At 37.2% G+C, this 14,834-nt stretch overlaps 2 protein-coding genes and 1 long non-coding RNA gene across 4 annotated transcripts in view; 1 reads left to right on the top strand and 2 right to left on the bottom strand.

The window, feature by feature from the left end:
* The window catches only part of LOC141440264 (uncharacterized), a 4,067-nt gene extending 528 nt beyond the window's left edge, over window positions 1-3,539 (top strand). Inside the window, exon 2 of the long non-coding RNA XR_012452676.1 lies at window positions 3,439-3,539. This is a non-coding gene — a long non-coding RNA (uncharacterized lncRNA). The remainder of the gene's footprint in view (window positions 1-3,438) is intronic.
* Window positions 1,903-3,445, bottom strand: LOC141440262 (uncharacterized). Its single transcript, XM_074104728.1, has one exon. The coding sequence runs from the start codon at window positions 2,742-2,744 to the stop codon at window positions 2,427-2,429; it is 318 nt and encodes a 105-aa protein (XP_073960829.1). The 5' UTR covers window positions 2,745-3,445; the 3' UTR covers window positions 1,903-2,426.
* Window positions 3,540-5,372: 1,833 nt separating the features above from the next.
* LOC141440106 (uncharacterized) lies at window positions 5,373-12,223 on the bottom strand. 2 transcript variants are annotated; one of them, XM_074104570.1, is made up of 2 exons: window positions 6,347-12,223; window positions 5,373-6,123 (listed from the first exon to the last, which is right to left on the bottom strand). In XM_074104570.1, the coding sequence occupies exon 1, from the start codon at window positions 12,153-12,155 to the stop codon at window positions 11,418-11,420; it is 738 nt and encodes a 245-aa protein (XP_073960671.1). In that variant the 5' UTR covers window positions 12,156-12,223; the 3' UTR covers window positions 5,373-6,123; window positions 6,347-11,417. The 2 variants fall into 2 exon arrangements, with proteins under 2 accessions (XP_073960671.1, XP_073960670.1); XM_074104569.1 differs by having other exon boundaries at window positions 6,253-12,223.
* Window positions 12,224-14,834: the final 2,611 nt, after the last annotated feature.

Consider the following 14,834-nt stretch of genomic DNA (forward strand, 5'->3'; position numbering starts at 1 on the left):
AAAAAAAAAAAAAAAACCCCGATCACCCGATTGTATTATATTGTCTGCTATGACGATGACCCACTTTGTAAAAAAAGCGTTATAAAGACGTAGAGCACATGTAAGTTGGTATAGTTTATTGTAAATGATATGGCCACTGTGATCTGTGGCCGTCCTGTACTATGGTACAGTACAGATAACGGCAAACTTCTTGAGCATTAAACAAGGTAGTGGGGGAAAGTTTGTTCATCGTACGCATACGAGCAAAAAAAGTACCTAACTATTTAACTGTAATACCTATAGTAGAATACTTTTTACGTAGATAAATCTACTTCTAAAAATACCTGGATAACTGAAAGCTCAGGGGACGAGAGGACCACTATCACTTTTTCTCTTATAGAGGTTTCTCACTAACCCGGGTTTCTAGCTTACAGAGTTACAGAAGGGGGTCTGTCTCACATATAGAGGTCTATAAAACTTTTTTTTATTTTTTTATACGACTGGATGGCAAACGAGTAAGTGGGTCTCCTGATGGTAAGAGATCACCACCGCCCATAAACATCTGCAACACAGGGGTATTGCAGACGCGTTGCCAACCTAGAGGCCTAAGATGGGATACCTCACGTGCCAGTAATGTCACCGGCTGTCTTACTCTCCACGCCGAAACACAACAATGCAAGCACTGCTGCTTCACGGCAGGATTAGCGAGCAAGATGGTGGTAGCAATCCGGGCGGAACTTGCACAAGGTCCTACCACCTGCAAAACGGCAAATATGACGTACATAATTAGAAACAAAATACGTGTATGTATGGGTATTACATATTTATTGAAATAATAGCTCAACATAAATGTTTATCTAAATAATATTATAACAAAATTTACTTGAAAAAAATCTGTTAAATTTCTTTTGCGATTCTGTTTTTAAATTTCGTATTAAATATGTTTTTCAAGTTCATAAATTTTATCAAATATGGTTTGATCAACCGCCGCATGTTCATAAAATTTGTGAAGCGTCTCCAATGCCTTTAAAGATTCTCGTTTTGTTGGAATTTCCTCCACCTCTCTATCCAACATAGTGTTTGGCTGGTTTCATTTTAACTGTCATTTCCGTCAGTACACGAGCTCACACAGTTTTGAACGATATCATCATCATCATCATCATCATCATGTCAGCTAAAAGACGTCCACTGCTGGACATAGGCCTCCCCCAAGGCTCTCCACTCAGACCGGTCTTGTGCTTTTCGCATCCACCGCGATCCCGCGATCTTAACCAGGTCGTCGCAGGTTGTTTGAACGATATCGTCTTCGGTGTATTCTCCGGCGTTAGTCACGTCGTCGTCAATCTGTACGAAGTCTTCAAAAGTTGGCGTTGACACATTACCAGTGGTATCGTGGGACACGAGCTTGGCCCATTTTTCATTGCTAGGTGCAACTTCAAGCTAATTGTCAAGTTCAACCTCATTTTGCTCGATCAGAAAGTCTTGGTTAGCTGGACACATACTGTACCCAGCTTTCTTGAAGCAGTTTTTGACATTTACGTCACACACTGCATACCATGCTCTTCTTGCAAATTTCATGGCCAAGAGTACATTTATCTCAGGGCTAATGTTTTCTTCCAAGCAGGTAAAATTATGCTTTACAACTTCTCTGCGATAAACCCGTTTGAATGTATGAATGATACCTTGATCTAAAGGTTGAAGCTCACTGGTGGTATTGGCATACAAAAATATAAATTTGATTATGATGTTTTATCTGGCAGACATTTAAAGAACAAAGCAGTTTCACCGGCGTTATAAATATTGTTTGGATCATATCCTCTTAAAAGATTCGGCTAATCTTCAGTCCATTGGTTAAATACTCCCTGATCCACATATCTACTTTCTCCGGCTGCTTTTTTAAAAGTTATACCATGGAAGTTATACCATGGATCATGGCGTTTTTTAAAACCCTCTAACCAGCCGTTACTAGCTGAAAAGTTCTGGATTCCTAATTTTGTGGCGAAGTCTTTAGGTTTTTGTTTTTGTTTGATCTATGGGAATTCTTATCGAGGCCCGGGTTTGTTTAATCCATTCTAACAGGCAATTTTCAACGTCGGGAAACTCAGAAAGACGGCTTCTCTTCATATTTCCGTTTCCGGTTTCGGTTCACTGTTGGTCATTATTCGGGTTTTATCGGTTCATTTGTAATCCGCATTCTCTACTTTGATGGTCCAAGGTTTGAAGCATGAATTGGAGCTCTAGGTGGCTCTCTGTCATCAGAACAATGTCGTCGGCGAAGTGTTAGTGTATATCAGATATTGAGTTCTTAAATATAATTTTTACTACCTCCTAAAATATGAAAACCGGCCAAGTGCGATTCAAGCCATACCGGGAAAAAATTAAGAATCTATTTATTTATATTTTTATTATTGAACCATTAATGATTGTTGATAAAATAATTAAATAATTTAATCATCAACTTCCATTAGGTCATTAGCAGAGCTAGTGCCTGGTCTAGGTTCAGGGGACATGGAGTCATCATGATGATCATCATCATCCTCGGACTCGCTATCCTCGTCAGCATAAATGACGAATTGGTCAGTAACTAAATCTACCACATGATCACTTTTCATGTATGGTCTTTCAATTTCTTTCATTTTTTGGCATAATTTATCCCATTCGCTATTTCCCATCATCGCCTTCTCTTTTACTAGTTCTATAGCTTTGCTGATGTTCCTGTTGACGTTTTTGCTCCCGAGATAGCCTTTAATGGCTGCCCAAGCCATCTCAATGGGGGGGGGGGGGTTGAGATCAGGATGGTAGGGGGTTAGGCGAAGCACTGAATGATTGTGTTCAGCTAGTATTTTGTCAATGCTGTTCCTTATTTTTTTTTTATCAGATCGTAGAGCTCTGGCTTTAAAATTTTTTCATTGTATTGTATTTCTTTATCCTTCCACCATTGTTGCATTATTGCTTTTTTCTAATTTGCAGTAGGAGCAGCATCGTTTTGTAACTGAATTTGGTGGCAGGTTTGGCAGCAGTTGAGTGCATTTTTCGTAATTTGGATAATTCATATTATCGTGGTAATCACCACTTTTTGTGCCAGCCTTAAATAGAAGAAGGGCATTAGGAACAAATCCGGCTTCGAATCCAGCGTGAACAATGACAACACGTTTCAAGCCTTTAGTCAAACCATCTGACCACGTCTTGCCACGTGCCTGCGATGAATCAACATAGGACTCGTCAGTATACACTATTGGCATTCCTTCTTGCCTGTACTTGGTTATATTTTGCAGATATGTAATGCGTAGTAATCGAATGTTGCTTTTGAGGTGGCCGACTATTCCTCAGTAATTACAGGTCTAGTTATTCTTGGCCGCTCATTGTCTTGACGAGGCCGACTTTTCTTAGTAATCACAAGTCTAGTTATTCTTGGCCACTATTGTCTTGAAATGGCCGACTATTCCTCAGTAATTACAGGTCTAGTTATTCTTGGCCACTCATTGTTTTGATGTAGCCGACTATTCCTTGGTAATTAAAGGCCACTCATTGTATTGACGTGGCTGACTTCTTAGTAATTACAGGTCTAGTTATTCTTGGCCACACATTGTTTTGACGTGGCCGACTTTTCTTAGTAATTACAGGTCTAGTTATTCTTGCCCACTCATTGTCTTGACGTGGCCGACTATTCCTCAGTAATTACAGGTCTAGTTATTCTTGCCCACTCATTGTCGTGACGTGGCCGACTATTCCTCAGTAATTACAGGTCTAGTTATTCTTGGCCGCTTTTTGTCTTGAGGTGGCCGACTATTCCTCAGTAATTACAGGTCTAGTTATTCTTGGCCGCTTTTTATCTTGACGAGGCCTTGACGATGACCTCTGCTACTTCGGCATCATTAATCTCCCGTCCAATATCACGCAGCTGTAGCACCAACGTGGCAATATTCTCGATATAATCATTCATCGAACATTAATCGGAGAACTATGCGATGTAGTTTTCTAATCAATAGAACGCGCCGATATAGCCGAACCGGGCCCCTCCGTCGGTGGATATCATATTCGCAAAACATGTTATTAGCAAAACTTGATATTCGCACTATATGACATTCTCAAAACATGATATTTGCAATAAATGATATTCTCAAAATATCATATTAGCAACGTATGATTTTCTTGAGACACGATATTCGCTAAACATGATATTCACAAATACCCTAAAGCAATATGATATCCGCTGAACATCATAATAGTTATACACGATGTTCGCACGACATGATATTAGTAAAACATCATATTAGATAAACATGATCTTCGCATAATATTTCGTCACAAGTGTGTTGCCTATGGTACTACCTTATTGATTTAAACGAAATACTTTACTTTTCGAGAACATAAATTAAATATATACAGCTTTCTTATGACTGTAGAGACTAATTTCCCGAGATTTTTCTTCCCCAGTATTGTTTTATCCATTCGTTTTTTTCCCCAATCATTTTTTGCACTGCACTGTCCAGAGACAAAACGGAATAGGAAAGTTATACAAAAAAATATACAAATTAACGGGATAGTGGAAGATTGCGTAAAATGCACAATTAGTATTGAGGTGTGTCTGAAACGGTTATTGGCACTAAGAAGTCACTAATAAATATAGGAGTTTAAGAAAGAAGAAAAGTCACTTATTCAGTTTTTTTTTTTATGTAGACGGTTACATTGTTTTAAGTTTAAAAATAAATATGTAAAATTAATTTTAAACAGTATACTGAATAAAAAACTAATTTCGCAGGCACAAACTACGTTTTGCTAACTACCACATTAAAATAATCTAAAAAAAACAATATTGAAACGTCAGGATGCATAGTTATTGGAGCAAAGGCGATAAAATTAGTTTTTATGTTTAACTTACACAGTGTAACAAAATATGTGGTGATCCGTTTAAGGGCATATTCAGTATCGTATTCTGATTGGTGATAGGGTAGGCAACAAACGTATTACGATAATATTTTGCGAAGATCGTTATTTTGCTAATATTATGTTTCCCGAATGTCACATTTTACTAGTATAGTATTTTGAAATTGTGATGTTCTGCGGATGTCGTGTTTTGCTTATGAAATGTCTTGCGATTATCATTTTTCACTAATATAATGTTTTGAGAATATCATGATTTGCTAGTATATTATTATGAGAATATCTTGCTTTGCGAATATGTTGTTATGAGCACATCGTGTTTTGCGAATATGATATCCACCGACGGAGGGCTGAAAGTTATTTATAAAATAGCAGCAAACCCGTTTGTTTTGATTCACTATAGCCTAAGATAAATATTGGAGAAATAAAAAAAAATAGATTGTGTAAATACTCTGTTTTCTTTTCCTGTTATCTTACTAATAGGAAGATTAAGAAAATAAAACAAATCATAATCATCACATACATTTTATTGAAGCAAAATACATGAGACATAGAGGTGAATCTACAAGGAAGGTGTTAGTTAATTCTAGCTCAAAAAGTAGTCAATCGCAGTGCTTTATAACGTTACAAGATACTTTCGAAACTTCACATGTACATTCTTAAAACTAAAATAAAAATTGCTGTAGCAAATTATGTATTATACAAGAAAAAATTATATCTAACAGCTATGTTGATATAAAAATATAAAAATAAATCATCATCAGCAGCAACCGCAACAATATTTGATTCATGGACTATGCTCTAAACAATCGCTTACTGCCATCATCAGGGAAAAAGTTAGTATATCTTTCGCCTCGCTATCTAATTGCGCTCTGGCGAAGTACTCGCACGGAATTGTTTCTAGCAATGCGAGCCACTCACTAAAAATCACATTTTGGTCCCCCACCATCTCCTCCATTTTAGTGCATAGTTCGTCCCACATGGTTATTAGCGAATAGGTACGCACGTCTTCTTCATCATAGTAATAACTATTGTCTTCATACAATTGTATAAGCACTCTACGTACCTTATCTCTTAAAGAATATAGTGGCGTCCTTGTTATCCATGAGTTTAGGACTCCATCCTGTTTTAAAGTCATCAGCCACATTTGTTTGCTGAAGTTGTGAAATTCCTCATCCTCAAGAGAGGGGAGCTGATGAACTAATTGTTGTGGTTGCTGCTGCTGCTGCTGTCCTTGTTGGTCTTGAGTATTTTCGTTAGCTAAAAAAAACTTAATATTAATAATGTTATATAACACTCCTTCCGCTCGACATAATTATTACAACTGAGATGCGCTCTATAAAAAAAGGTCTGTGATAGTTTAAAGAAAAAAAAACAACAATATCTTACATTGTTCTTCACTTGAGGAGTTCATCTTATTATGGGTTGTTATTTTACTATGGGTAGATAGTCTCTAAAAAAAAAAACATTTAAAATCACTTACATATCAGTTAGGCGATGGTGGCGGGATAAAATCGAACAGCCATGTCTTGTCTTTGGGTCCGCGACATATTAACTGCATGTTGTCTTGCAGAGAATTTATGCAATCCTCATCCAAATTGTCAAATCTGGATGGGAGCGTTAAGTAACCCACATCCTCCAACAAGACGACTGTTTGCTTATTTTTCTTGTTGAATTTAGAAATTTGTTGCACACATTCAACGATGTGATATGGTTTATTTATTTCCAAATCTTTTGGTTTCACCCAAACGGTTGTTTTGTTTCCCAATTTGGTTAATTTCTCTAGTGATGAAGACATTACTCTGACACAACTTACTGAATTAAAAAACTGAGGAAGAACTTTTATGAGTAACACGCGCGCTGTGTGTGAATTATGAAAACTAATGGTTAATTGTGCGAATGTTGACACTTTAAATCAGGCGGGATGCAAAATAATAGTGGGGAGGAGGTCTAATCAGAGCAGGAAATATTTTGCGGTTATTGGCAGCGGCTTGCGCTAATTGTAGGTCGGCTTGATGACGCGCCTCCAAAGATTTGTCTCGTGAATAGGCAATGTCATGCAATTTGCAGGATTCATCCAAGGGGTTAATACCCTTATCGCCACGTGCTAAGCGTTGACTTAGTTTAGTGCCAGGTCCACAGTAATTGTACCCAGGTATATGCAGCTCGAATGGGAGGTTATTTATTAAATTATTTATAATTCCTGCACCTGCTTTACGTTTGGGTTTACGTTTGCTACTAACGTGGTGAACGTGTGCTATCATCTTAAGTATCACACTGACTGTTGCAAGACAACTTTGAGCCCCAGTATTTCAACCCACAATCACAATCACATTCTACACGCTCATCACACATTTCTTCTTTTCCCCAAGCAAAGTGGGGGCCTTTACAACAGCCTCTCTCACCAACTCCATTTTAAACATCAGCATTTCACCATTTATACACAGCGGTAAATCGACAGCCTCATCCTGATTCACACGAATAATGGTAGGTGGGGTTGCATTAGCAGTTGTACCTTTTTTACCAACGTAAAAGTTTACGTACCACTCCATTTTTGGGCTGGGGGATGTGTTATTTCCCTCCAATACAAAAATTCTTTTTATATTCCACGAAGCCGATGCGCATGATGGGAAATAATGTTCTTTAAATGGTGATACTGTTACATTTTTCCAGTCACTATTATTGACCGATTGTAACTGCAGTAAAACCGTCAGAGACAACAAATTGGAAATATACATTTTAATGTTGAAAACTAGTGTTAATCACTCAACAGAGAGAAATATAATGATTAAATATGAAACTAAATTTATAATGAAACCTAGAAATATCAATCAACCCACACACCATACATCCGGCACTATTGCAATAATGCAGAGCTGCATCCCTTCTAGATTTGCAATTAAGTACTTAGTAGTGACCTATTCCCTTTATCTCACGCTGGCAATAATATAATTTGCTCATTCGTCAACCGTTAAATATTATTCAATTAACTACAAACTTTTCATACGTTCGGGAAAATAAAAATCTCCATACCAAACACCATTTACCAACTCCCTCCCCCTCCCCTATCCTCAACTGTTAAATTCAACAACCATCACCCCCTCTACAGCCCCCTCTACAGCCACCCTCAACTGTTAAATTTCAACAAACACCCCCTCCCCCGCAACTGTTAAATTCAACAACCATCATCCTCGCCCCTCAACATCGCCCTAGAAAACGTACTCGCGACACCCTCATATACCTACTGCACAAAACGTTTTACAAACTTAAATCGCTTTTTGCGGTTGGTAAAACGTTATCTTATCACACCCCCCATACTACGCCCATACATTTCATATACCACACACATTTTTACAACCGCAAATAAAAGTGGTCTAGAATCCCCAATAATATACAACTAACAGCACCTTGTTCTAATACATCTGCATGTATTATGTTCCATGGTTTAGTAGCACACGAAGGAAAATAATAGTCATTAATGTTCGATGATATGATGATACTTCTTTTTTCAATATCCACCGCCGACTGTAGATATAACACTATCGATAACGGTAAAAGATTTGATAGAAACATTTTTTCACTTACACACAACGAAACCTTCGAACCAACACTTGAAACATAAATGTATGCACAATGCGCTCGCATCGTGTGTTTATAGATGCATGTGCATGCAACCTAATTATTTCCCAACCCACATTTTCTGCTTATCAATAACAGCTTCCATTTTGCAATTTAGCAAAACTATTTCATCATTATTTACAAAAACATTTAGCATTAATCATAGCTTATCCTAACTAGCAACATAGCCAATGAATATAAAATGCGCATTGATGAATGGCGTACTACAGGAGAAAAAGTATCATTGTAATCTATTCCCTGTTTTTGGGTGAAGCCCTTGGCGACTAGCCTAGCTTTATACTTGTCAAAATTTCCATCGACATTATGCTTTACCCTGTATACCCATTTACACTTAACAATGTTCGTGTTAGTAGGTCTATCCACCAATTTACATACCTTATTCGAAACCAAAGAGACATAGTGTTGAAGTCGGCGAACTGAATTTTGTGCAGTTTCCTCAAAAGTAGAACTCTTCGGTAAAGACCCTTATCTTCGAAAACGTCAGAGAGCACCTTCCAAGCTGCGGCTGCTGTCGTAGCATTTCTTACGTATTGGTAAAGTTCCTTTTTAACGGATAAAACAAATCCGTGCCAATGCGCGCTGTCCACGTGCACGATCAGTGTCCACGCCTTCCACGGCGTCCCACAAACCCTCGATAATTAGGGCGTTTTTAGTCGCGAATTTCCACGTGTGATAGTTCGAAGTTCCCTCTAATCTGTCCAAACCTGCTACGTGCACTGTGGCATGACCATGGGACTGATGAAGAGATGACTGTGGCACCTGAGGATGCAGCGCCGGCACGCCATTCTCCATCTTGATATTTTTAATCTAAATTAACGTGTCTGATGCGAAATCAGAAACCATGCGGCTCCCTTTAAGTTGCTTGAATGCCCGGCACTCAATCTCACGTTCCAAATATTTATGTGTTTTTCGATGCGAACGGATGTTCTTCAATCAGTATCAAGAAGAAGAAAAAACACATTGCCTGTCTGGGCTCCCATAACCTGATAGAATTTCTGTTGTCGAGTGGAATGGAACGGAGAGAGGCACAGGCGTGTAAGTAAAGCACTATGATTCTTGCATCACATTATATTGTATTTCGAACAGTTGTAAAGAGACTATTAAAACACAATACAAGGTATTACTTGATAAGTATAAAATATCGTCCGTCCATGGCCGGGTCGTTTTGTAGAAGAGGGAGTGACAAGCGAAGAGTAGCCACACGTCAAAAACTAGTGTTGCTAGCAAACAAATATGTCATATTACTTAAGGCAGACCTTCACTGTTCAACAATAAGTACTAACCGCTTGGCGGAGAGAAATATAATGATTTAATATGAAACTAGATTTATAATGAAACCTAGAAATATCAATCAAACCTACACACATCCGACACTGCATCCCGTCTAGATTCATGATTAAATATTTTATAGCGACCTATTTCCCTTCAAGTCACACTATTATTATCACATTCGTCAACTGTTAAATTCAACAACAGCAATCCGCCGCCGCCACCGCCTCAACTCTTATACTCCTCATCGCCCGAGACGACGTCGCCGTCTACTTTTATATATACCTATCTATTACCCACCATCCTCAACTGTTAAATCCACCGCCGCCGCCGTCAACCTACCAATCTGAGGATAACCAACAATAACACACATCGCCCGAGACGGCGTCGTCGTCATCGATCCTACAACATTCTCAAATACCTAAAATATAAAATTTTTCATGCGTATGGCACGCTTTTTGCTGTTGGTAAAACGTTATCTTACATCCGCGCACATACTATTCCCATACATTTCATTTACCACAAACATTTTTACAACCGCAAATAAATGGTGGTCCAGAATCCCCAATAACACACTACTAGAGCTCTCAAAAAAAAACCATAAGTAAGTATAGACTTTTTCGTCAATGCAATATATAATTATTTATGGCAGACATACACTATTCAACATTTTTCGCTGCGATCTTTGCATACCTAAAACATGTTCATTTATCATAATATTATGACAATGTTTACTAAGATTTTACTAAAAAAAAATCGAATATTGTACTCGTACCTATAAATTTAAACCAAAATCGGGCCCCTACTCCTGGTGATCTCTTACCATCAGGAGACCCGCTTGCTCGTTTGCCATCAGTCGAATATTAGTTACATATTGTGATGCAAATTCTATCATTCCTTTTGTAAATAATAATTTTGATTGAAATATTTGTTAAAGATATAGCTACGTATGTTGGGTCCGGGGTGTGATATGTACAAAAGAAAATGATCGTAGATACCTACTCAACTTAGTTTTAGATATTTTGTAAGAAGGATGAACGATACACGTGGTTGTAAATAGAACTATGTAATTATAACACTGAAGTCAAGCGTTCATTTTATCGCATAGGTATTGTACGAAGCTAAGATAGTTTTGATACTATGTGATTATTTTAAGCGACTCGTTTTAATACTTGATCTTTAATCGACCGTGATGTGATGATTGTAATTTGTATATATCTGTATGTATACTAATAATGTAAATACAAAGATTGTTAAATAAAAAATTCATATTTTTTGTTATTTTTTTATTTCATACCAAATTTAAAGCTCTGATAATGCATTCCAAGCAAGAACGTTTACAATAAATACGGTTATGTAAAAGTGAAGCTTGCTAAGCCAACAATAAGTAGTACTTACAACTAACCACTATTAAAATATCTTAAATAAACAGTTGGAAGATTTTTTGTTTTCTGTTCTCTGGTGGTAGCTTTTCGTAATAAACTTAATATGAACTAATATCACCATGATTTTCGGTTTTTCGTACTTATTTGTTCTCGTCTCCTGTTAAAAAAACATGAATTCACTATAGACCTTTCGTTAGATTAAATCACAAATACCTAGGCGCAAGCACACTGTTATAGCTGCTCAATATAATTTAAATAGATCTAATATCTTTTTGTCGTGCTCGTACGAGGCGGGTTGAATCTAATTTGGAAAGGCTGCACGTTCTTGGGTTCTTGCTCTTGAACATGAACCGGAATTTCTTCCGGAACATTACCGAGGGCCTCTGTTGAATCAGGCTCTCTGAATTCCTTTGTTTTAGGCGTAGTAATATCTCCAGAAAGAGTAGCCGTGGTATCAGTTACTTCAGTAGATTTATCAGATACTTGAACAGGTTTTCCAGTGACGGTCGCAAGTCCGGACTCAGTGAAAACGTCAGTTTTTCCAGTTGCAACATCCCTTGGGATTTCAGTGTGAACTTTCTCATCAGGAATTTCCTGATTTTCACCACCAACGTTATCGGGAAACTGTGAGTTGGAGTTATTTTCGTGTACTGTAACGTTTTGACAGCAGACAGAGAACACGGATACTAGGAAGTCGTAACCACGGAGGATCGTCGGGCTTTTTAGCGTGATGGTGACGTTGTTCTGTCCCACTCCGCCGGCTGTGATTTGAGCATCTCCGTCCTTGTCCGGCCTTAGGTCTGTAATGATGATTTTGCTGATCACCTCGTTTTCACTGGCGTTGATGAAGAGGTCTTTAGTTTGCTTCCAGATAGCGGGGCTGGCTTCGAAGTGATCATGGAAGACTTCTTTGGCATCGGTGTTGTTGCTGCCTTCTATAATATCGTGCCCGAGGGCCACAGCGGCCAAAGCTAGTACCAGAAATGCTTTGGAATACATTTTTGAGTGTTGCTTGCTGGTGCTACGGAACAACTGAAGTTCGTTTAGCAAGCGACAAGCTTTTATGCTACGTTTAAGGAAAAAAAGTGAATCACCACCGATGAGTCTCAACGTCATCGGCAGTGTTATTATGACCTTCCTACAGGAAAATAACCCGGGCGGTACATTCGATGACACAGGTTTATTTGTCATTAATACCTGAGTATATTGCTTTGAATTAATAATGTTTTTTTTGTTTCTCGATAGATGTAAGTGTACAAGGCCTACAATCCATTGCAAATGAGATACTTTCAGTGTTTTTAAATTTGGGTGTTTAAATGTAATTAGGTTTATCTATTTCTTTGGTCTTCTTTGTACAGTCGAGTTCGTAAACTTGTGAGCAAAAATTTGATCAAAAATATTTTTGATGAAATTTTTGCTCAGAAGTTTAAGAACTCGGCTGTACCCTAAACGACAGGACCGTTTTCAACATATGAGGTAAGTATCATTAGCTTCGTCAAAACTGTCGGAGTGACATACGGTATAAATATTTCATGAATATTTCAAAATAGCGATCAATAAATAAAATATGGAGGGTTTTTTTTTTACTGTAACAATATGCTTACCTACCTCAAATAATTCATGTAGGTACTTATAACATTTTTATGCTACCATTTTAATAGGAACATAAAAAGTATGAAATAAAAAAGGCTACATTAAAAAAAGAAATGTAGAGGAAAAAACAAGTCCACTAATCTAAAACTTTTTTAAGCAACTTAAAATTTTACAGTCGGGACTCATTAATTAAGTACTTACTGTAGTTTCATGACAACAATGACAATTTTGAAGTCTGAGTTTTTTTTTGCCATTTTGCGGGTTCGATTCCCGGTTTAGACAGGACTTTATGAACATTATTTCAAGGGTTAATTTTGTTGGCGTATTGATTTGAGAAACGATAGATTTTCTCAAAGTAGTGACTATATTTTCCCTCTGCATTGCATAGTCGTGGAACATCTGCATACATTCATACGTGAAGTTAAATAAAAGGTTTTTAAAAACGAACGCCACTTAGAATTCTGTCGCACTGTAGACGCTCTAGCCTAGGTAAAGTACAATGCAATGCAACAAGTAGACGTCATTCAGAACTCATACATAACCCACGTTATAATCAAATTAGGCTGGAAGCAATAACAATGGACAAAGGATGCTTTTCTCGTTAATTAAGTACTACTGTGAGTAAGTGTCGAGCAGCAAAATAATGAGTGTTTTCATAAAAACAAAAACAAACATACATAATAAACATAGGTGTTTTCATAATGTAGGTTTTTCGGCCTATAGGTATAAGTTTCACTGTTAGACACAGGTCTCTTCTCAGAGTGAGAGGGCTTGAAAGTTAATGTTCACGTTCTTTATAAAGAACAAATTGACACTAAGAATAACGGTCGCATGTATTTTATGGAGCACAAATTGTTCATTGAATAAAGATTTTTAAGAATGTTGAAATAATATTCGAAATAAAGCTGGTGACCCACGTCTAGGTTTTAAGTATTAGGTACATCTGTTAAAAAAAATAATGACTCAGGGTATAGGTATCTTTTTCACAGGATATCGGCTGGTGCATCCTATGCAGACAAAGTCGCGTGGAACAGCTAGTATACACATAAAACCCATTTATTACTTTTTTTACGCATCTGTACACTTAAGATTTTGTCCAATACGTGACACATGTCTTACGATACGCTCCTTGCATTGAGATTAGTTCATTTCCACGTGTTCCGTAAATCTTTTATCTCGCTCCATCAGTTCCTTTGAGAAAGGGACGAGAACAAAACAATAGATTCAAGTAATGGAAAACTAACTTATTTGTGCTGGTGGTCAAATGAAGAACTTATTACTCTGCATATTAAATCCAAGTTTAATGTCGATGGTCGCGCTATAGTTGACTGTATGAATAAATTTGTGTTTTGCTAAGGATAATATCTAAGGAAGCGTGCGTCAGAGATGTTACAGATAATTTAAGTCTTGTTTTCCGGTAGTTAAAGTTTTTAGTTGTTTTAGGACAGACCTTGTGTTTGTATGAACCGTTTTGAGTGCTATCTTGTAAATAAAAATTATGAATGCCTAATAAATACACCAGAAAATTATCTAGAGTATATAACTACCCTTCTTTAATTAAAACTGCAGTTGGAAAAAAAAACTAGCTCCTTGAAGGACTTTATTGAAATTTTCATTATTTCTTTTAACCTTTTTCCAGGCATAGTGCATTACTAAACAATTTACTACTACTATTTAATTTAATTTATAAGGTACAAAATTATTTAAAATAGTTAAAAATAACATTTGTCTTTAAATTAATTCGTCACAGATAAACAAAATAATACCAATAATTTTGTAGTAGCGTAGTATCTAAATTGGCGGGGCCTGGAAAAGGGTTAAACTTACCTACTCTTTGTCGTTTCCTAACAAAATCTCTCATCCACTCGAAGATTAACTGCTACTGTTGCTAGAGACCCCTTAACGGGATAAGTTCGCCTCTGTACCTACTTGTGTCTCGAGATTTTCCCATTGTGTCATTGTGTTCATTTCTTTATTTTTTTAAAAGGTTTACATACATACAGGTGGAGTGATTATGAAAACCACTTAGGGCCTGTTTCACCACTTGCCGACTAACCTTAAGTTTACCTGACACTTAAAGTTAGT

The sequence above is a fragment of the Choristoneura fumiferana genome, chromosome 22 (genome assembly GCF_025370935.1).
Source record: "Choristoneura fumiferana chromosome 22, NRCan_CFum_1, whole genome shotgun sequence".
Taxonomy (NCBI): domain Eukaryota; kingdom Metazoa; phylum Arthropoda; class Insecta; order Lepidoptera; family Tortricidae; genus Choristoneura; species Choristoneura fumiferana.